At 29.4% G+C, this 22,768-nt stretch overlaps 2 protein-coding genes across 7 annotated transcripts; one reads left to right on the top strand and one right to left on the bottom strand.

Moving 5' to 3' along the window:
• Positions 1-2,185: 2,185 nt before the first annotated feature.
• On the bottom strand, positions 2,186-8,203 carry LOC107962632 (uncharacterized). 6 transcript variants are annotated; one of them, XR_005928398.1, is made up of 8 exons: positions 7,941-8,188; positions 6,841-7,247; positions 5,802-6,530; positions 4,982-5,044; positions 4,790-4,876; positions 3,658-3,783; positions 2,982-3,577; positions 2,186-2,781 (listed from the first exon to the last, which is right to left on the bottom strand). XR_005928398.1 is itself a non-coding variant. In XM_016899091.2 (3 exons), exons 2-3 carry the CDS (start codon positions 7,240-7,242, stop codon positions 5,703-5,705), a joined length of 1,230 nt encoding a protein of 409 aa, XP_016754580.1. In that variant the 5' UTR covers positions 7,243-7,247; positions 7,941-8,203; the 3' UTR covers positions 5,376-5,702. The 6 variants fall into 6 exon arrangements, 2 of the variants coding, with proteins under 2 accessions (XP_016754580.1, XP_040971050.1); XR_005928400.1 differs by having other exon boundaries at positions 3,658-3,733; XR_005928397.1 differs by having other exon boundaries at positions 2,982-3,783.
• Positions 8,204-20,477: 12,274 nt separating this feature from the next.
• LOC107963538 (probable receptor-like protein kinase At5g20050) lies at positions 20,478-22,126 on the top strand. Its single transcript, XM_016900009.2, has one exon. The coding sequence runs from the start codon at positions 20,547-20,549 to the stop codon at positions 21,894-21,896; it is 1,350 nt and encodes a 449-aa protein (XP_016755498.1). The 5' UTR covers positions 20,478-20,546; the 3' UTR covers positions 21,897-22,126.
• The last annotated feature ends 642 nt before the right edge of the window (positions 22,127-22,768 follow it).

The raw sequence follows: 22,768 nt of genomic DNA, 5'->3' as shown, positions 1-22,768 counted from the left end.
TTTTCTATCAAACGGTGCCAGTCAAATATGAAAAATTACATTTCTTGCCAGATGCAAGCTGAGTTGCAAATATAGCTGCATCCAGAAATTAAAACTCTTTAATACAAATCAAATCAAATTCTTAAACAAATAATTTTCCAAATTCATCTAAAATCATCTAAACAACTCTACTAAAAAATTTAAAAAATCTATTTAAAAATTATAATTCATAATTTCATAAATAAAATTTCATTCATTATTTTTATATTTGAATCTTAATTCAACTCGAAATATGTGTTGAAGAATATAGATTCTACTTTATTGGGGGAAAAAATAAGAGGAAAACCTCTTTAGGTAGACCTCAAATGAGACACTAGTAGTGGATTTGATGGAGCTCCATTAATGCCCAACTCATTCAAGCCACTCTTTTTTTTAAAACAGTCTCCAGCCAGAAAAATAAAAATAAAAGACACTCAAATTAATGATTAATCTTCTAAACTAATAAATAAAAGCGATAATTCGTACTTTTTATTGAAATTGCTGTATATATTGACCACAGGAATGACATCTCTGAACTTTGCTGCTCATTTATGTGACAAATCCATCTGTGTCCATTGTACACTCCCTCTCCCTTCTTTTTTTAATTATTATTTTACTTTTAAATGTTTAATTATTTTATAATTTTTAATCGATAAATCTAATTATATTAATATAAAATTAAAGTAATTTTATTAATTTTCACATAGTTTATTTTTATATGTTTTTATACAATTAATATTTTAATGATTTAAACGTTATATTTCATATTCTATTTATATAAATCATGCATGATAAAATTAATGTGAATTAAAATTTCTTAACTAATTTTATGTCGAAAAAAACATTTCAATTGTTTAATAATATAAAACATTTTGGTAAAAAATAATCATGGAGGTCATGTACTAGGAGTCAATTTATTTTTTGCCCCTTCTACTAGAAAATAGTCAAATTAGTTTTTGTACATTAGATAAAAAGGTAAATTGGTTCTTTTTGTTAAAATTTCATCCATTTGCACTATTAAAACTAGCGTGGTTGACAAAATAACCAAACAGTGATACATTGTGTACCACGTGTACCTCATGTTGACGTAAAAGACCAATTTTTAACAGTAGAAATGGATGAAATTTTTAATAGAATGGCTATTTTACTCTTTGATCTAACATACTTAAAATACTTTATTCATATTTTTAGTAAAGTGGGCAGGCCTCCATAATACTTTAATCTAACATTTTAGATGAATGTGATGAAGATATTGGATAGGTTAAAAGACAAGTACAATTATATTAATAAATTCAACTATTAAATTATTAAAATATTAATTATACAAAATAAAAAATGAAAAAAATTATTTAATTTTCACCGGTTTAAATACATATTAATATTTTTTACTTTAATCCAATAGTAGGATGGTAAGGAATGAGGCAGCCCATTGCCCCCTACGAGATGGCTGAAAAGGACAAACAAATAAGAGTTTAACAAGCACTGACTCAAATTTTTGCTGACAAGTTTGCTTTAGGCCCATCAACTACTCAGTTCCATTGCATGGATGTTGTAGATAAAGCCCGTCCATGTTTCAACATTACTTGCACCAATTTCGAACATATCTATTTCTTTTCTAAAATTTTCATGTATTTGTAAAGTTATAAGATTATATCTCGATACTAATATTAAATATGTTTGAATAAATATATTTCATAAAAAATAAAGATTAGAATGACAAAGGGTAATTTTATGAATTTTAGCATCAAATGCATTGAGTTACAATTATATTTTGAGTAAAAACATCTGAAACCATTAAAACACCAAAATTTTTAAGTGCAAACAGATAGATAGAGAGGGTGTCAAAGTAGGATTAACAAAGCAAGTTAAAGTAAGGATAAAGCTTGAATGATCAAGAAATGTCGATAGTGCAATAACCTAAAAGAGAAATATGACATATTGACAATTAATTATTTTCTAATTTTAAATTACTAAAACTTCGATAGTAAAGGTGGTAAAATGAACAAGTCTAGATAGAACTCTCTAAATTTATCTTATTTTAGATTTAATTATTTTAGGCTCGAGCTCATTTTATTAAATTTGGACTTTTTCAAATTTGAATCTTATCATATTTGAAAGTTTTTAGGCTTGAATTGGTTCGAGCCAGATTGGCTCAGACAGATCAAAATTATTTTCAAATTTTATAAGTATTTTTACTTTGCATTACATTATTGTAATATAATCCAAATTCTAGTCATAAAATACTATAACATAGTACAATATAACTAGTAAATAGAAGGACACGATTATAACACGAAAAGAAATATAACACAACACTTTAAAATATGAACTGCCTGCTCTAGTATGGACATTTAGCATGTTGATAGGTCTGCCGTGACAAATGGGAAGTGTTTTTCCAATGCAATGCAACAGAAGAGAAGCATACTGCAAATGCAGGAATATCAATACTTCCACCTTCAAACTACCAACCCTTAACAATTGCATCTTTCCCAACGTCTGGCAATTGCATTTGTTTCTGACATAAGCCTCTTTGTTGAGCTTCGTTCGCAGGCAAAATAATCAAATTCTAAAGCAAGCACAAGATTGTAATAACTTCAGTAGGTTAGCTGAGTGACCCAACCAAATAGCCTGAAACAAAATCTCGAGTAAGAGAGAACGAGGAAAGGAGTGTAAAGAGACGCCTTTGCATCTTTGGCACGTTTGTCACTACAACAAAACAGCACAACGGGGATCGAGCTATCCTCGAGAAGGGGACATGAAATTCTGAGAGTAGACAACAATAAAAAAAAAAAAACTATACTCATCAGCCCTAAGAGCAAAAGTTAAAGCTTAAAAGCATCATATGCTTATTGCATCCCATGTTAAGAAATGATTGGAATTTTTAAAGGGAAAGTTGACATAAGAACAAAATTTGTAGCCACTAAAAAGAATCTTCCAATATGTTTTAATAAAGCAGAAGCAACCCTTTCATTCTTGGATGATTTGAGTTCCATTTCAACATCCGAAGTAAGCAGAAACCCTTCCATTACAAAGTTCATGAAGGAAACACCAAAAATTAGCAACTAGTTTGGTCGGTATTTTCCAAAATATGCAAGCAGTCAATGCAATTCCAAGTAAAAAGTAGACTGGATGCCTTCCCTTTTAAAGTACTGATCACCCAGCTAAGCTCATCTAAACAAATACCAGGTCTTCTTGCAGTAGCACCTGGTAGATGGGCTTTGAATTAACTACAAGAGAAAAATAGGTGATCACTATTCACTACATTCGCATGATGGAAAGGCTGGAAAGGCTATAAGGCTGGAAAAGCTGCTCAAATGTCCAAGATTGCTAATCAGGTTATCAAAGAAAATTTTAGCACACACTTGGGGAACATATCAACTTATTCCAAAGGCAACTTTGGTAATTTGTTCCTCTACCCGTTCTAAGTATCAGCAGGTTAAAAAATTCCCAGAGCTTTGCTACATAACTCCATCTGCAGCAGTATCTTGAATAGTTTCTAGCAATCTCCCCTATTTTCAAGATTTTCTTCCAACTCCAACTACATAGTAAGAGTCTTAACCTGCCAAAATCCAAGCAATGCAAATGGATCCGGAAATACAGAAAAGTGTCCATATATGTTTCAAGATACAAGCAATGTACCAAACTTTAACGTTTTGCCCCAAATCCAAGCCAAGGATACCAGCTCACTTCCACACCTTTCACATCGCCTCTCTTCCTTTTTCCATGGAAAAGAACGCATTTGATTCAGCTTATGAATAACCCTCCCTAGCAACATGAAATTTGAATACTAAATACACTACAGATCATATCAATTCTGATTAGTGTCATTAGTGCAAGACAATATCATTACTGTAAGCAAACATGACTTGTGATGAGAAATACATCGTAAACATCTTCCAGGGTAAACGCAATAATCCAGCAGTGATGCATTTCCCTAAGGAAGCAATAGCCAATGGTACTGGAAATGCGATTATGTTTAGTCCAATTTTCCTCGTGCATGTAAATGAACAGACAACATGCTTAGTTGGATTGAGAAGCAAATTACTCGAGAATCTGGAGCGGTTCCTTACCTAAAAATCTAGGTCCAGTTGTCTATGTATTTTAAGTAATGAATAGTTAGCATTTGTTATTAGTCAGCCAATTAGGAAAACTGCTACTTTCTCATGTAAAGCCAGGATGCAGCATCTTAATAAAAAATACAGATTTATTTTTACGCATGACAAAGATCTTATTGGATCAAAGGTGAAACAATAGAATCTTTAAAACTGTCTCCAGAAATTCAAAAACAAGGATTAACAGACTTGGACAGGAAGCATAGTAAAACACAGAAAATGAAGTGTGAAACTAGGATAACCTTCTAAGCATTACTAAACAGGTTTATCAAGTTGTCAGCTAGAAAAAAGCTGCCCTTAAGGAGCACCTTCACAGCTTAGCTAATAACAGTTTTATTTTACAGCCATTCAAGTGGCTTATACAAAGATATCCCATGTGAGGATGGTTTATGCAATACTTCTCCAAATTCACAAAAAACACGTCTTTCCAATTTTTATCTTATGCTTGCTCTTTGCAAGATTATTATTACCAATCCTCTTCAAAAATTTCGCTTCATCAATTATTAACAAGCACAAAGATCAATTTATGAAATGATAATACAGAAAACATGAAAAGTAAAGATCTCAGCATGATTACTTTGCAACAAGCAAAGTGAAACACGCATGGCCCAGCAGAATGACACACATGGATAAGCTTATATTGAGGTCCAAAAGAAAACCTTTTGGAGAATTCCAGATATTAGGTCAATCCCATGGCAGCCACAAGATTCAGGTAGGAACACAGATATCTAGGGCTCGCATGAGACCTGAAATAGAAGAATCCAACAAGCCAAACTAAAGAAATTAGTGCCTCAAAAAATCTTCCCCTACAAATTGCCTCACTGTTGAAAAGCAAGAGAAAGGTGCGAAACCCAAAAATCATCTTCAGAGTTCAGACACTTGGAAGAAAGGTGTCTAAGCCTCCTTCTTCAACCCTGGAAAATACAGGGGGAAGCATCAATAATTTCCTCAATCTGAGAATGAATATGCTTCAAACATATTACTCTACCCCGAGAACATTCTCACCAAATTGAAAGCTTGAAACATCTTTGCTTACTACTAATCAAATATCAAGAAAAACATAAACACAAACACTTAATCAGAAACAACCAGAGGGATTTTATCACATGACAATCTTGTTTTAAATAACTAAGCAATAAAATGTACCAGAAGATTAGTCAAATATCAATTGTGCATCTAACAGATGCAAGAAATATACAGAAGAGAAAGATTCAGAAAAATGCATTCTTGATTTCTGCTCAATTGTTAGCAAATTCCCGGTATGCTATTTCTCAAAGATTTGGTTCGCTAAAATAAACATACAAAATAGGGAGACAAGAAGGGATAGAATAACTGATACACAATGCTTAGCTCAGAAACATTTAATGGTCTTCAGTTTCTGTTGCGTTACATTCATTTCAAAATATATCACTATATGCTCTATACCTAAATGAGGAAAATTGATAGCATATTTCATCAAGCTTCATACAATTGAGGGAGTCACCAGTGTAATTATTTATCCAAGTCTATTCCTAAGGGAAAAAATAGAGAACGGAAAAAAATAAAGAAAAAAAAAACCAGAGAGACTCCTGGTTATCTTATAGGAATGTTACTATCAGAGGAAATTAAGTTTCTTAGCTCCATCAAATGTTCATCATTAGATATATGAAGTGAAAGACGAAGATTTGTCACCAAAGCTTCTTGTTCCCAACTTAAAGGCCCTGATGCGTGCAAGGCCTCCAAAGTGCATCGGTATGCACGTAACTTTATCTTATGAATCAAGGCAGCCAGTTCCTCTTTCGTAGGAAGGAGACAATTTCCTTCCTCGTCTCCCCTTGGACAGAAAGATTCAGCATCACTACATTGACCATCAACAACTTCAATAGGACCTGTGGAAACGCAATGAGGCAACCTACAGAAATTGTTACTACTTACGCTACAACTACCAACAGAGCATGTAACACTATCAGCATCATTGGTTTCTGCAAAATAACATCCAACAGCACCATTTGGTTTTCTCCAGTCTCCATGCACTTCAGACAAGCCAGTTTTGTCGTTAAGAGAAGAATGTACGTATTTTTCACCCAACATATCTCTTGGGAAAGCAACAGCATCTACCTGTTCAACAACCGATGGATTTGCAGCAACAAGTCGATACAATCTTTCATTTCTCTCAACTGCTCTAAGCTTCTGTCCAGCAGCAGCATGAGCTTCAACCTGAGAGTAGCATCCTCTCTTTAGAGTCTTTGAGGAAGCAATAACAGAATCTCTGTAATTAACCTTTGTGTTAACAGGACCACATTCATCCCTGACATGCCTATTTGTCCTTCTAATAGTATTTTGAAATTGGGAGCTAGAATTTTGCTTGTATCTAAGAGTGGAATTTTCACCATGTTTAACATCTACACAACTACCAGAACCCTGCAAGTAGACATGATACAAATGAATATCTTGCTTGCAGAATGAGAACCAAACATATGACATCACATTTATCATAACTTAATAGAAATGATTGATACTACTTTTTCATTTAGATTAGACAGATGAAAATATTCAACTTCAACTTACAAAAAGATATTAAATGCATATGGTAATGAACAAAGATAGACATGAATATAAATGAACTTTGAATAACATAAAATTGCTTAACTGGAAAAAGTAAATGCTGAAATGGCTTTGAAAACTTAAAATTTTCAAATGCACGAGGAACATAGATTAAGAGAGGAAGTACCTTTCCAATCACAACCCACTCATTGTCTTGCCATGATTGTCTCACACGGATGTAAAATTTACTGACCCTAAACTCCAGAGATGATCCAAGCAACCTAACCAAAACATACTTTTTCTCCAAAATCGCTAAAATTGTTGCCATCTTCCAAGAAAAATTGTCAAAAACCTCAACAACATCACCAGGAACCCAATTATCTGAAACTACTAATGCAGGAGGACAAGGTCTAACAGCTTTCCTAGATACCATCTCCACAATTGTCTTGTCAACGGCATTGGAATAGGCTTCATATCTAACCTTATAGTTGTGGCCATTGCCACTGATTATTTCAGCACAATGCCAGGAGCCTGATGGCACCTCCTTTTTGCTCAAGACTTCTACTTTGGTCCCTTTCTTGAATCTCATGATCCCTATTAACAGCAAAAGACGTAGACAAAGGAGATGATTAATTCATAAAACAAACGAAAACATAATACTCAATAAACACCTAATAAAACATACGAATACAGTTAGAATAGCCTAGCATCCTCTAGAAAAAATTAAAACAAGGGAACAGTGGAGGAAAAACAAGATCAAAATTTTGAATTAGGATTACAAAATTAAATTAAAAACAAATTTTAATTACAAAATGTAACAAATAAAAAATTTGTGTTCAAAAGAACAACAAAAAGATCTAATGCAAGCGTTATTCATTCTTGTAAATTAGTTTAAAGTAAATAAACTAAACAAAACAAAACAGTCAGGAGTCTGTTTGGTACGCAAGAAAATGCAGGAAAAAAAAAGAAATCAGGATTTTAAGGAAAATTTTAAAGTGATCTACTAAGTTCAAACTCTTCCTACCTTAATAATCAAAATTTTAAAAAAAGTTAATAAACAGAAATTTAATCGCCTTTCTTCCTTTCTGTCTATGGCTCCACCATTTTCTCAGTAGCCAAACAGAAGAAAAAAAATAACAACAATTAACAAAAACGAAAGAAAAAAAGACAGAGAGAGTCGTAAAGCAAAGAAAAATTAAAGTTGCTCATAATCTAAACAATCATAAATATATCATAAAAAAAGGATAAATACTTATAATCATAAAATTGATGAAGAGTTCAACTAACCTTCGATGGAGGATTGAATAGAGAAAAAACAGAGATTTTTTTTTGTTTTTTGTTTCTCAATGCTTTGAGAATTTAATTTGTTGTTATGAATTTTTGTTTTTGATTATTGGGGAGAAATTAGTATATATGGCGTTTAAAGATTTTAATTTTAATTTTTCTTTTTTAATGAAAGAAGAAAAAGAAAGAATAAGGGAAATTTGAGTATAATAAACAAGGAATAATATGGTAAGCTTTCTATGCCAAGTTGCCGACTGCCTAAGAATAGCTTGTTGTGGTTGCGATTAACTGTTCCAATCTTATTGTGTTCATTGTGCATTCTCTCTCTCTCTCTCTTATTTTCTTTTAATTTCAATGTGAAAAAAATATTTAAGTTAAAAAATTAAAAATTAATTAAATTAATAATAAAAAAAGACATTCAGATGAACAATAGATATAATCATCAGCCAGTCAGACCGAATTAAGTGCAACCCGACCTACCATTTCATATCTTAATAAAACATTAAAAATATATTTTATATTAATTATTTTTATAAAGCTAAGATTTCTTTTTATTATTTAAATTGTGTTGAGATGGGACCGAATTTATCTATGATAAAAACTCCTTGCTCAAACCCTATTCAAGTCAAATCAAGTCATGGATAGATATAATTTATATTAGTTATTTATTAAATAATTATAACTTTTTAAATATATATAATAAATTAAGTTTTTCTCAAAAAAAAAGTAATTAAGTGTTTTTATTGAATTTAAGTTTTTATTCGAGTGAGTCTTGACTCGGTTAGTATGAGTATTATCGTTAATGCAAAAAGAAGTAAGTTTTAGTGCGTTAAAAGGCTAGAGCTATAGATAATTCTATGTATTGTGTCAAAAAAAGAAAATTAGAACTTATAATGAGTTTTTTTTTTTAAAATTTATCTTACCTTTTGTTATTTTTATTATGGTTGATAAATTATTAAAAAAAATTTATTTCATTGAAAATGAACATTTTTAACCTTTAACTTTTTTTAATTATGTTTGATAACAATATTAATTTTTTAAGTAATATAAAATTTTAAATAAAAAAGTGTTGAATATGATAAATAAATTAATAGTTGCATCACTTAATGTGAAAAATATTAAGTTGATTTTATTTTTGAAATAACTTATTTCTTTATTTTATTAAAATATTATTTTTATTTTTATTTTTATCTAAAACTATTAAAAATAAACAAATAATACAATATTAATTGAATAAAATATAAAATAATGAGTTTTCAAAAAGCAAGATTTTTTACAGTTTTATAATATAAATTTAGTTCATATAAAATTGAATACTTAATTTTTCAAACATTTTGTAAATTATTTTTATTATTATCAATTCTTCAATTGAATAAGTGTGACTTGATTCTTGATATATTATCACTTAGGATTTGTTTGATAATTAATTGAAAAAAATAAATTAAATCAATTGAAAATATTCTTAAGTACATTTGGCAATTCATAATAAAAAGTTATAAAAAATTTAATAAAAAAATGTGAAAAATGATAAGTAAATAAAGAGTTATTTATCATTTATGTAGATTCTTTTTCATTCTTTTAAAGTTATTTTATTTATTACTTTTAATATTATGTTTTAAATATTTTACCTTTAAATTTTAAAAATTACACTCATCAAACAATTTTACCATATTTCATACTTAACACCAAGCAGTTCTTATAAATTAAATTTAGTACTTAATTTTTCAATTTATCAAATAACACCTTATATTTTAATTCTATTATAATCATAGTTTCTGTTTCTACAATATAGATATTTTTCTTTTAGATTTTTTTGGATTTAAATTTGCTTATGTGTGATCTTGTCTAGATTTATTTTAGTTTAAATTTAGATATACTCCGATTTTTAACTTTTTGTACTTTACCTTAAATTAATTCCCGCTATAGTTACTCAAACATGTATTATTTATGATTATATTGTAAATACTCGTCCATGGAATTCATAAACAAATTTTTTTATAACAAATATTACCTTTTAGATATTATTTTTAAGAATTTAAATCAATCATGCAATGATGATTACAAATTTAAATTAGGGATGAAACTCACAAAAAAAAAAGTGAATGGATGACATATATTTTTTTAGGTTGGATTATATCTTTTATATAATCTAAGAGCCACGTTTGCAAATAAATATATATATATATATTGCTCCAAGAATTTTAGTGAATTAAATATGTGAAAATAATTATATGAAATCAGAAACTTCCAAGTTCTTAAGTACCCAAGTTTTAACTACTTAATAAAGAAAAAAGGACGATATTTGTAATGTGTTCATGGCATTCAGTAGAGCAAGGAGTTTTGTGATTGTAGAAACGTGAAATTCAAATATATCCGAAACCAGTAAACTTTGATCTTCAAGTTCATACCCAAATTATTTTAACTTCTAGATCAATTTCGACTGTTTAAACTCTATTTTATTTTACTTTTATTCTTTGTTTAAGAATCTATAAATTTAGATGAATAATAGAAGCAAGTGGTTAAAAAGAAAAAAGGCTTATTTTTGTGTGCCACCATTTTCTTATTTCATTTTATCAACTCTATTCTTTAAACAAAGTTTAGGCGTTCAGGTTTGCAGCAAGCTAACTAATTGCGTGAATTGTACTATTAAAAATCACTTCATCATTATTTTTATATATATTTCTACCAGAAGCTATTCGCCAACAGAGAATTAGGTGACAACATACTTAATATATATAATATTTGGTACATTATTAGTGATATTTTTAAACTCTATAATTAAATATATGTGAGTCACTCTTTATTTTATTTATTTTTTAGAATTAAATAAAGTAAATAAGAAAGATAGAATGAAAAAAGAAAGAAAGTAAATTTAACCTAACCAAATAAGATGCTCAAAGAAAATATAGTATTGTGATTTGATTCTAAATAGAGTTAGAAATTGTTGTATCATTTATTGAGTCAAGAGTTAGCAAGTGTTTTATATATAAGGGTATAATAAAATATTTAAAATAAAAAAGAGAGACTTACTTATGGTGGAATAAAAAAATTACATTAATAATGTATCAAATATTAATATATATTTAAGCTTGATGATGAATTATTTTTCTCAGTAACAAAAATGAAATAAATTATTGTATTTCCACAAAAACTCAATTTTAAAAAACTTATTTTTTCTTATAAAAATTCTTAATTTTTGCATATTAAAATTTTGAGAGTTATTTCATTCTAAAATATCATTTAATGAATGCATCTTTTGTTTGTAGATGATTTTATCGTGTTTTGTAAGTGGAGATTAAACAAATTGATGATGTGGTTAAAAATATTTTGAATAAATTTGGTGCTTATCCCGACCATAGGGTTAGCGCCTCTAACATGCAAATCTACTTCTCTAAAAATACCGAGGAGAGTATGACCCACTTAATTAGCTCGAGACTTGGCTTCAATAGAGTGGAAGATTTGCGGAAATACCTTGGTTGCCCACCGTTTCATAGCAGAGTCATTATTGATACATTTTAATTCCTTGTAGAGAATAGGTGGTACGCAAGAAGTTGTCTGTGGTTGGAAGGATTACTCTGGCAAAGCGGTTTTACTTGCAATCTCAAATTATTATGTTCATTCTTGTGACGATCTACAATGAGAGTGAGAAGATAGTGTTAATTTTCATATGGGGGTGCACATTTGAATCCAAAAAACCACTACCAGTTAGTTGGGAACCACACTCGATTGGTGGATTGGGATTGAGGAATCTTCACCATTAAAATAGAGTTTTGCTTCTTAAAATTGGCTTTTCTCTCCTTTCCAAATGAGATGCATATTAAGTTCAAGTGCTTTAGAATAAATATAATATACAATGAATGTGTCCTCTGTCAAATAGACAGTTTTTGCCCATATGTTTGGCGAGCCTTGTCTAATGTTTGGGCAGACGTAGTGCAAGGTATTGGCAATGACAAATTTGTGAACTTCCAAAATGATCATAGGGTTAAAGGTATTGGCCTACTACAAAACTGTTATATTGGCAACAGTAATTTGATGGAGGACTTGTATGTGAAAGACATGGTTGAGGGTTCAGGCAGTTGGTTGATTCAGAAACTTCATTTGATGCTACCCGAAAATATAGTGCAGAGAATTATTGGAATTATCTCACCCTCGGATAGAGCGAATGATTATAGTATGGTGTCGATATGATCTCAATATGGGGCACTTTCAATAGCAAATACAATAATGCTACAACTACAACCATTTGAGGTGACGTTAAGGTAAACTAGGACTTAATCTTGAAGTTTGAAACCCCGTAGAGGGTAAAACAATTTCTTTGGATTGTGAGTGATGAATGCTTATCGATGAACAGCGAACAGGTTAGAAGACACATGGCAAATAAGGGTCATTGTCGACGTTGTAGTGTTGAAATGGAGTCAAGTATTCATGTGTTACATGACTATTATTTGGAATTCAGTTACACCTGCTGTTACATATATATATAAGTCAAGACTTTATTTTTATATATATTATAGGTACTTGATTCATTCAAAAATAAATTTAAAAATTATTCTATTAATTATTTAAATAATATATTAAAAGGAAATTTTTTACAAGAAAGGTATTAATAAAAAAAATTGTTGCACATGATAATCCACAAATTAATTTAATATATCTACCCGACCTACTAATAACAAAAAGAGTTTATATGCATGTTAATTTGCAAGTGAATTAAAATTGGTATAAAATAAATTGAGAAATTTTAAATGTATATTTTATTTGTTTTACACATTTATTCCAGGATTGATTTGGAATTCATTTTTAACCTAGTTATAAATGTTGTATTTAAAAGAAAGATTTAATTCTTTTTACAAATATTTAAATAATAAAATTGAAACCCTGCAATGAAAACAAGACGTGGCAGAAAAGCATCAATTTTGAATAACTTAGGGATACGTTAAACCCAAAATACACACTTTGGCAGCACCAAAATGAAATAAAGATGACAAATTCATTATTTAGTGATGCAAGTCAAGCAGCCAAAAGGAAATTGCTTTCCCTTTTCTATTTAAAATATTTTATAATTAAAAGAATAAAACCCATAAATAAATAAAAATTGATTAATAGAAATATGAACCATGCCTGTACTAAAAAAAAAAAGGTAAAATTAATTTTAGTAAAAGTCATCTTGTTCCTATCACCCTCTTTGGTTGTTGCTTGCTTTTTATTTTAGCCCACGGAATCACCAATGCCTTGTATCATCAACCATCTATTCTTCTTTTTTTATATCACATTGCCGAATATAACCTTAAATTGGAATCTGTGTTTGCATGTATATATAAATGAGAAAAATAGATTGTAAGTGGTACACCATGGAATCTGTAACAAATAACATTACTATTCCGTATATACATACCAACAATGGACCACCAGTTTCATTTTGGGATTTCAATTTTCTTTTTTTTTTATTATAAAAAATTAGATACATGTGTTATAATTATTTCATAATTATAATTTTTGAACAGTTACTTTTTAAAATAAATAAATAAATTCTAGACTTAACTTATTTATTTTTCCTCTCTTAAAAACTGTACACGTTATTTCCGTTTCATTAATAGAAATATCATCTTTCATTTTCACATATATCGTGAATAACAGAGTATTAGATTTAGAGGTCTATTTAATATGAGCTGCCTTTAATGCCTTCGACATTGCCTCCAAATTTAATTATTATAAATTATTTATGATAACCACTGAAAAAAATTTATTCATCATATTCCTTTTATTTTTTAAAATTATATTTATTTTTTAATATAATGCGTGTAACTATTTATAAATTTTTCTAAATTCATAAATAAAAAATAATATATTTTAATATACTCAAACTCACATCTTCTTATATTGATAATAATATTTATCAGAATCGAGTTACTTTTTATATTTTAATAAAACCCATTTAATTGAACTATAAAAATAAATATACCGACTTATCTATACTTAATTAAAAATATATAATAGAAAAAACAAAACAATGTCTCCATCACATGGGCTTATTATTTAGGCTTTGGGCAGTCTACCTTGGCCCTAGGCGATGTTATAAATTATTAAAAAGTTTTGCAATTAATCATCCGATGCTTAAAGAATTGTTAATAAATCATAAAATCTTAAACTTTAAAATAAAAAAATTAATGAAAAATAAAAGAAGTAAATATTTTATATAACAAACAATCAAAAGTAGTTTCAATAGAAAAATGGTGCAGTATTGACTACTTTGTTTGAAACTCATTTTTAATATAAAGGGTTTTAGCCTGGTATATTTGAGTTTGGATTGCTCAATGAGTGTTTAGGGATGACAATAGAGAGAAGCGTGACAAATGTTGTCAAATTTACCACTTTACGGTTGTGATTTTGCTCACCATCTATCCTGGTCTAATAAGGATGTGTAATCTTAAAAATCACAACTACTTTCATAAATGTTGAATACATCCATCCCATCCTACCTTAGCTCAATTTAATTTTTGCTATTTAATTTTAAAATTTTCAATCTAAATTATAAAGCAAGAAAATATTTAAACATACTTCAACAAAGTTGTAATATTCTCATTTTGGACATTAGTTTTTAAAAATATGGTTAAGGGAAAAAAGTAAAAGAATTTACGGTTTTATCTATAACAAATTTTTATTTTTTAATAGTTATATATAAAGATAAAATTGTAATTTTATATAGTGGGATGGAGCAAGCAATTATTACAACAGCTCCACAATTATTATAAAACTTTTTTCCTACCACTTCTAAATAAAAAATAAAAAAAAATCACTGCATTTGAAATAGGTTAATTTAGAATCCATAAGATAGTTCAAAATTTACCATTCCTATAAATATTACTCACGTACTTTCTTGATTTGCCCGACTGAATAATTGGCTTGCTCGACAAAACAATTGTGATAATTGTTTGTCAATTAGTTTTGTATGACTGGTGAAAAATAAATACGTGATTTCATTCCATTCAATTTTTATAGACTAATAACTGAAAAAACTGATTAAATCATTAAAATAAAATAAATAAAACTTCTTTGGTTCACTAGGAATGATATTTTGTTGTTTTGATTTTTTTTTTAAAGATTTACTTATTTAAAAAATAAAAGAGAAAAAGTACTTGTAAATTATTTACATAAAATTTTTAAGAGAAAAAGTACCATGAATTTATAAAAATTGATATAATCTGAATCAATGTAATATATTTACTGTTTCTATTATAATTTAATTTTAAGTCACGCTAAACGTATTATTATTAGGATTTTGCTCTCCTTTACAATTAAAAAAATAATAATAATCTCTATGAATTCTTTCATAGTTTTTTGTTTTGATTAAAAAGAAAAACAAAAGCTATCGATAATGGAAAAAAATTAATATGTTATTTATCTATATTGTGTAACCAAATATTGTTATAGTACCATTACATATAAAATAAAAGGCCCATCATGTAATAAATTTAATCACTTGCTCTAGAAAAAAAATAGTTTTATTAAATTAATGGTGTTTAATATAATAATTTATTTCACCTTTCATTTATTTTTCATCTCCTTTTTAACTCTTATATTTCTATTCTTTATCAAATCATTTCAAACTAGATAAAAAAAAATTAACATATGTGGCGTCCATATGTATGCCACGTTAACAATTAATTAATTTTTAAAATATAAAAAATTATAATTTTTACACTTTTTAAATTTTTTAAAAAATAATTTTTAAATAATTAATTAATTATTAACGTGGCGATTTACGTGTATGACACATCAACAAAGTTAACAAACTCTAACTTTTTCATCTATTTTGGAATAATTTAATAAATAATACAAATTAAATAAAAAACTAAAATAAATTTTTTTAATAAAATTAGAAGGCCTTAAGTGATTATGGTTTTTCTTCTCACAGAACATGGGATGGTAAGCAACCTTTAAGTTGTCAGAGGCAGCTAAATGTTTCCAAATGATGTTTTCAACAACAACAATTACCATCTCTTTTGTTTTCATCAAGTCAAATTCAATGGTAAGCCCCGTTGTTGGTTTGCTTTATCTTTGTTCACATGTTGACAATTTCCATTTTTAAAATTTTTTTACATTTTAAATTTTATATAAAATAAACTTATGATTTGTCAAATTTGGGTATGTTAATTTAGTCCAGTTATTTTATTTTGGTTATTTATAAAATAAACTTTTAATAAGTCGAAATTAATTCATTAATCATGTATTTTATATTTGGGTAATTAATTGGTTAATTTAATTGGATTGGGTTATTTTATATTTGAATATTATATAATTTTTGGGTTGGGTTTACATTTTGAGATTAGTTGAATTGGTTTATATAGATATTGTGCTGCAGCTTTTGTATTTAAAGTTATTTTAGTTTAGTTTTTATAGTATTTTAGGAGTTAATTTTAGCATTTAGGTTAGTTATATTTTATAAATTTCAGATTAATTATATTTTATTTTAATTTCGCTTGCTTTTTATCATTTTAGAGTTACCTCGAGTTTCTTGTTTTTTTTTATTATTATTATATATTGTAGGTCTTAGATCAAGAATGGAAGACTTGAAGTATAGAGCAAAAAGTGGTAAAGAAAAGTCTTTTGCTTCATCGGAATTAATTCAGTGCGGTGGAGCATGTTTTTAAATTTAGAAAATTTGATAGTAAGCACTCTGCTTTGCGCAAGACGAAACCTTAAAAATAAAGGTAACGGAATTTAAGAAGAAAAACAGGAGGAAAAGAGCAAGAAATCAACTTGGAGGCTAAAGAAATACTCTCTCACATGAAGGGAAATTTCAAACTTCCAAAGACAAGAAGAAAAAGAAATTTGAAACGCTTGACATAAATTCTTTAACTATTTTCTCTATAGATTATTTCTTGGGTGAGTATTTGGTACATTGACACTATTTTTTTTATTTCATAAGCAACCTTAAAAATTGGCATGTCTTTTTTAAAAAAATTATATATATATTTAATATTTTATTATACCCTTATAAGACACTTGTCAACCCCCGAATCCTACTTGTAGAGTTTAAAAATTTCACGAGCAATATACCAAATAATTTCCCTTATTTCTTTTTATTTTTTATTGATACATGCTTGTTGTGAATATCTTTTTGTGTTGTTTTCTCAACTCATTATGAACTGTAATAGGCCCAATTTAACCGGGCCCAAGACTAAATAAAAAAAACCAAACCAAAAATAAATAATTAAACTATCCAAAACTACAAAACAGGTTACAGGCCCAAATACCCAAATTACAAGCCTGAACTTAAAACCTACTGCCCAATTTTATAAAACAAAAACCCTAACCCAAAAAATTACAAACCCAATGGCCCAAAATGTTTAAACATTTTCAATAAACAAAAAACCCTAGAGCCCCCGCGCCATTCCTCCTCTCATGCCGCTCGAGGTCTGCCACAGCACGCCCATCGCCCGAGGTGGCCTTTTTTGCACCAAAATAGCCAAGTCCCCTCCGTTGACTCTCCAAAGACCAGCAAAAGAAGACTAAAAAATTCAAAAACAAGAACAGAGAAACTATAGCAAAAGAAAGCAAATAGTAACTAAACAGTGAATAAAGCAGTGTAAAATCGGCTATAAAAAAGCCATGAATAATGTAATTTTTGGTTACAGAGAATTGAATACAAAAAACAAAGAGAAAAAATACAAAAAATCAAGAATGAAAAAAGGTTACCTTTTTATTATTTTTTTTCTTTGCGCATTATTTTTGTTATCATTTTAAAAGAAATAAACAAAGAGTTAAAAAAAGAGCCAAAAGCTCACCTTTTCTTGCGTTTGGCCGTCACGGGTGGCCAACGTTGCCATCTCCGAGTAAAGGTGGTACATTTTCGAGATCGGGAGTCAAAAAGCCAAAAAAATGGCTATTTTTTAAATTTTCCGACCACCGTGGACGGCGGCGCTGTCACCGGCGATCGGCGGCCACAATGGTGGCTTGATGGTCAGACAATGCGCGGAGATCAGAAAGAGGGGGGAGGAGTTGAGAGAGTTTTTTTTTTTGAGAAAGAAGAGTAAAAATGAGTTTTTTTAAAAAAAATGATTTAAATGAAGATACAAAAAAAGATGCCGTTTTGAGCTAGGAATACAGACGCCAAAACGACGCTATTTAAGGCCAACCCGCACGTGACCCGACCCACTCCTGGGGGATCCGAGTGTTTTCATCTTTTAGGCTATTTACTCCCGTGGTCCTTCCGCTTTTTCTACCCGTTTCAATTGGATCCCTTTTTTTCTTTAATTTGGCCCAATAATTTCGCTTTTATTTCATTTTAGTCCCTACTGAAACTGTGCGTTTTGGAGGACAAGGATATTTACACATTTGGTTCCTCCCCGTTATTCACGCGTTACAACTTGGTCTTTTACCTTATTTTCATTCCCGATTTTCGTCCAAAATTCCATTTAAACTTAATTTAGTCCTTTAGGCATTTATTTTATTATAATTTAGGCCCCAAACCTCTTTTTATTTTCAATTCCACCTTTAATCTATTTATCTTCAAATTTTGTATTATTTCAAACTGTCTTATTTATTTATTTATTTGTATAATTTTAATCTTTAATCAAATTTTTATTAATGATTCATTTCTTTTATTTACTTACGTTCCTATCATTTCTTTTATTATTGTTTTTTAGTATTTCAAATTGGCTCATTTTTTTTCTTTATGGTGTATTCTTTTATATATATATATATTATTATTCCATTTTATCTATTATTTATTCACTTGTTTATTATTATTATATAATTGTTTATAATCTCTTATTTACGCAAAATTTTACTATTATTATTATTATATTGTTTTAATTCTTCTTTGTTACTTGTTTATTCCCTTTTTTTTGATACTTTCATATCTATTATTTTTATCATGCATATTCCACTTTCTTTTATTATTATCTTTTTTTTATTGTTTAATTAACATTAAATTTAATTGATTATTGTCATTACTTATTTGTTGTCTCATTATTATAGATATATCGTCATTTCGCTTATTCGTGTTATCATTCTATTACTATTCGAATCATGTCGCGAGTTGTGTTTAAATATTCATTCTTTACACTATAATCCAAATAAAATAAATATGCATAGTTTTAAACATTACTCGTGTATTTATTCAAAAACTTTTGGAAATAAAGGCAATATTTCGTGTTTAGAGCTTCGAGAAATTGTACCCTAACTCACGGAGTTTTGACTTTCTCGTTGAACTCAAATAACCGAATATCCTTTTAAAATCAAAATACATAAGATTTTAAAAAAAATAAAATAAAGGCAAGCTCATTCTCAAAGGTTTGTGTTGTGTCCTAACTTACGAAAAGTGATAATTTGCTACTTCGGGACGAGAAAGTCTTAAATGCACGTTTTGATTTATCCAAGCGATTTTAACTAAAAATAACATTAATAAAGAGGGATCGTATTTTTAAATTATTTTCAAATTTTTAACTTTCAACTCTAAGACACGAATTAATCAATTAGGTACCAATTTTGGGCGTTACGAGGGTGTTAACCCTTCCTCGTGCATAACCAACTCCCAAACCCATTTCTCTGAACTCCGTAGACCAAAAATCGTTATTTTAATAAATCAAACATTTTATTAAAATGATCAAATTACGAGGTGATCCGATCACACATCATAAAAAAGATTGGTGGCGACTCCCATTTTTCCTTTTTTTTTAAATAAAATTCGATATAAAAAAATGATTTCGAAACTTTATTTTTTTGGAACAATGATAAATATTATTTCTTAGTTAATTAGTTAATTTCCTCTTCAATTATTTCGATCATTGTCAATTGTTTATTTAATTCTATGCTTATTTAATCTGCTTGCGTGATCACCAAATTATATTAGTTTGATAATCTTGATTTATCCTAGAAAAGAGAATTTAATGTTGAGTCTAGATTGAATAGATTATGATTAATTTTAGTAGGATTGATGAAAAAGTTAATTTATAGCTAAGGTTGAGATGTTGATTTTCCCAGAAAAAGAGAATTTGATTTTCTACTAATTTGTAATGTTTTTCACTTGAAAATAAACCTCAACAGATATGAATATGAAATTTGGTGAAGCAGGACTTGGTCTTTACTTTAATCGAGAAGCAATCTCATCGTTCAGATCTGCAACAACTCAAAATTGATTTTTTTTTTATATAACCCATATACATATTCGTCTTGACTTAGTTCGCTGATGTAAGGAATTCTGAATGGTTCAAATTTTACAGTCATTTACTTTTGATTAATCTGTATTGAAATGGACAAAAGACTAGAAGACAATTAATACACAAATCACCTGCTTAATTTGACAAAGCCAAAAAAGGGGAAAAACAATATTAGTGGTGGAAGGACTGCATTTCTTGTGTCACCAATATGAACCAAACATTTGTCCATAAAAAATGTTTAAAAGAAAACACACGATGAAACTTAAAATATTCATACCCCCCATGATATAAATTAACATTTTTTTTCCATCTTTAGAATTGAATATTATAATGAATGCTCACTACAGCTAATGCAAGTTATAAGAACAATGAATAAATGATTTCACTTCTCAACATAAAGAACAAATGAAAGCTAGAAAGTCAAGAAGACGATGATGAAGTTCTAATGGACGACAAGAAAGCAAATATAACAGCAGTTATAATAATCATAGGCCTCATCATTTTCATCATCGTTGCTCGTTTATCATTGAAACTTTCCAAGGCTTTCTTCCTTATTGTAGGGGCAGATATCGCAGTAATCCTTGCGGTATTTGTATGCCTTGTGATTAGAGGGCGTTATAATCACAGACGGAAATTGTTAGAGAAAAAACTGGTATCTGAAGGTCGCGAGCTTCGAATCGAGTACAGTTTTCTTCGAAAAGTTGCTGGTGTTCCAATCAAGTTTAGGCTTAAAGAGCTTGAGGATGCAACAGATAATTTTCAGGCACTGCTAGGCCAAGGTGCGTCGGCTTCGGTATTCAAGGGTATCCTTAGTGACGGTACCGCTGTCGCAGTGAAGCGAATCAATGGGGAGGAGCACGGGGAAAAGGAGTTTAGATCAGAAGTTGCAGCAATTGCTAGTGTGCAACATGTGAACCTTGTGCGTCTTCTAGGTTATTGTTGTCTTCCTAGAGGGCCTAGGTTCCTTGTTTATGAGTTCATCCCAAATGGTTCATTGGATCATTGGATCTTCCCCGGGAAGGGAACGAAAAACCGACCCGAAGGTTGCTTGTCATGGGATTTAAGATATAGGGTTGCCATTGATGTGGCTAAGGCACTTTCTTACCTACATCATGATTGCCGGTCAAGAATATTACACCTCGATCTCAAGCCAGAAAATATACTTCTCGACGAGAATTATAGGGCGATCGTAGCGGATTTCGGTCTTTCGAAGTTGATGGGAAAAGATGAGAGCCGGGTTATTACCACAATCAGGGGTACTAAAGGTTATTTGGCCCCGGAATGGCTCTTGGAACATGGTGTTTCGGAGAAATGTGATATTTATAGCTATGGGATGGTTCTTCTGGAGATGATTGGAGGCCAAAGGAATGTAACTCTGATTGAAAATGGCAGTGATAAATCTCAAAGGAAATGGCAGTATTTTCCTAAGATTGCGAGGGACAAACTTGGAGAAGGGAAGGTAATAGCAGTTGTTGATCATAGGCTAGTTGAAGTGGGAGCCATTGATGAGAGGCAAGTGAAAAGAGTGGTTCACGTAGCACTGTGGTGCATACAAGAGCGGGCAAAACTGAGGCCAACCATGGCACAAGTAGTTGAGATGCTTGAAGGGCGTGTACCGGTGGAGGAACCGCCGGATCCGCAAATGATCATGGTCGATTTTTTATCGATAGACGAAGAGGAGTCCGATTGTCATTTCAGGCCAAAAATTGCTGCAATGGGATCAAATGTTAACAGCTGCAACATTCCTTGCTCATCTTCATCCTCATTTGCAATGTCCATGCTATCAGGACGGTAGCTATTTCTTCCTATTACAGGGATTCGAGGTTCAACACAATATATATAAAAATTTTCATATATTTAGAGTATCATAACTTACATCTGAATAATTACATCATACATGTAGTTATGTACTTCAAATAGAATTCTCCAAAGAAACAATATCAGTAATGCTATTTGATTTAACATAACATTCCTTTGCATTCTGATTTTGGTTTTTATTTTATTTTATTTATTTTCCATCCGAAACATGTTCATCTCTGAATAATGTAAAAATAGTATGTTTACTTGGTCACTTCCTTAAGCTAAGAAGAAACTAATATATGAAAATGTTATTATATAAATAAAATAATTATAAATGGTAACTTCAATAAATGTAAAATAAATAAATAAAACGATTGCCTAGATCCAACTTTTTTCATATCCAATTTTTCATTGTAATTGATAAGTGGCTTTGTGTAAAGTTTTATTTGATTATTAACCTATTAGTTGGATTATAATGTGTTGCTTTCAATGTTGAAATTTTAAAAAAGACATGCTAATAAAATGAAAACAAAAATGAGAACTTTATATTAGAATGAAATTTATTTGTTTTTTTTTCATAGATTTTATCTTTCCTGAATTATTATATAGAAGGATACTTATCATTTAAGTTAGAAGTCAACTAGCTAAACTAATAATTATTAAAGAAGATAACATTGACTTTATTATAATAATTATATAATATGTTGAAGTTAACAACAGTAATAATTTACACTTTAAAATAGTAAAATGTCATACGCCACATTGCAAAGGTTAACGAGCCTAAAATATGTAATTGAAATTTGAGTCACCTCTCAAAATGAATGTAATAATAATTTTACCCAGCTCTATCCGCATAAAGAGTGGTGT

The sequence above is a fragment of the Gossypium hirsutum genome, chromosome A06, assembly GCF_007990345.1.
Source record: "Gossypium hirsutum isolate 1008001.06 chromosome A06, Gossypium_hirsutum_v2.1, whole genome shotgun sequence".
Taxonomy (NCBI): domain Eukaryota; kingdom Viridiplantae; phylum Streptophyta; class Magnoliopsida; order Malvales; family Malvaceae; genus Gossypium; species Gossypium hirsutum.
The sequence above is the reverse complement of the archived record's forward strand: the minus strand, read 5'-3'. Positions and strand labels throughout refer to the sequence as shown.

What these genes read in the sequence shown, in the direction of transcription:
- LOC107963538 (XM_016900009.2), top strand. Translation starts at nt 20,547, where the DNA reads ATGGACGACAAGAAAGCAAATATAACAGCAGTTATAATAATCATAGGC.
- LOC107962632 (XM_016899091.2), bottom strand. Translation starts at nt 7,242, where the DNA reads ATGAGATTCAAGAAAGGGACCAAAGTAGAAGTCTTGAGCAAAAAGGAG. An exon ending in AGTGGGTTGTGATTGGAAAG is followed by an intron (nt 6,531 to 6,840) that starts GTACTTCCTCTC and finishes GTCTACTTGCAG; the next exon opens with GGTTCTGGTAGTTGTGTAGA.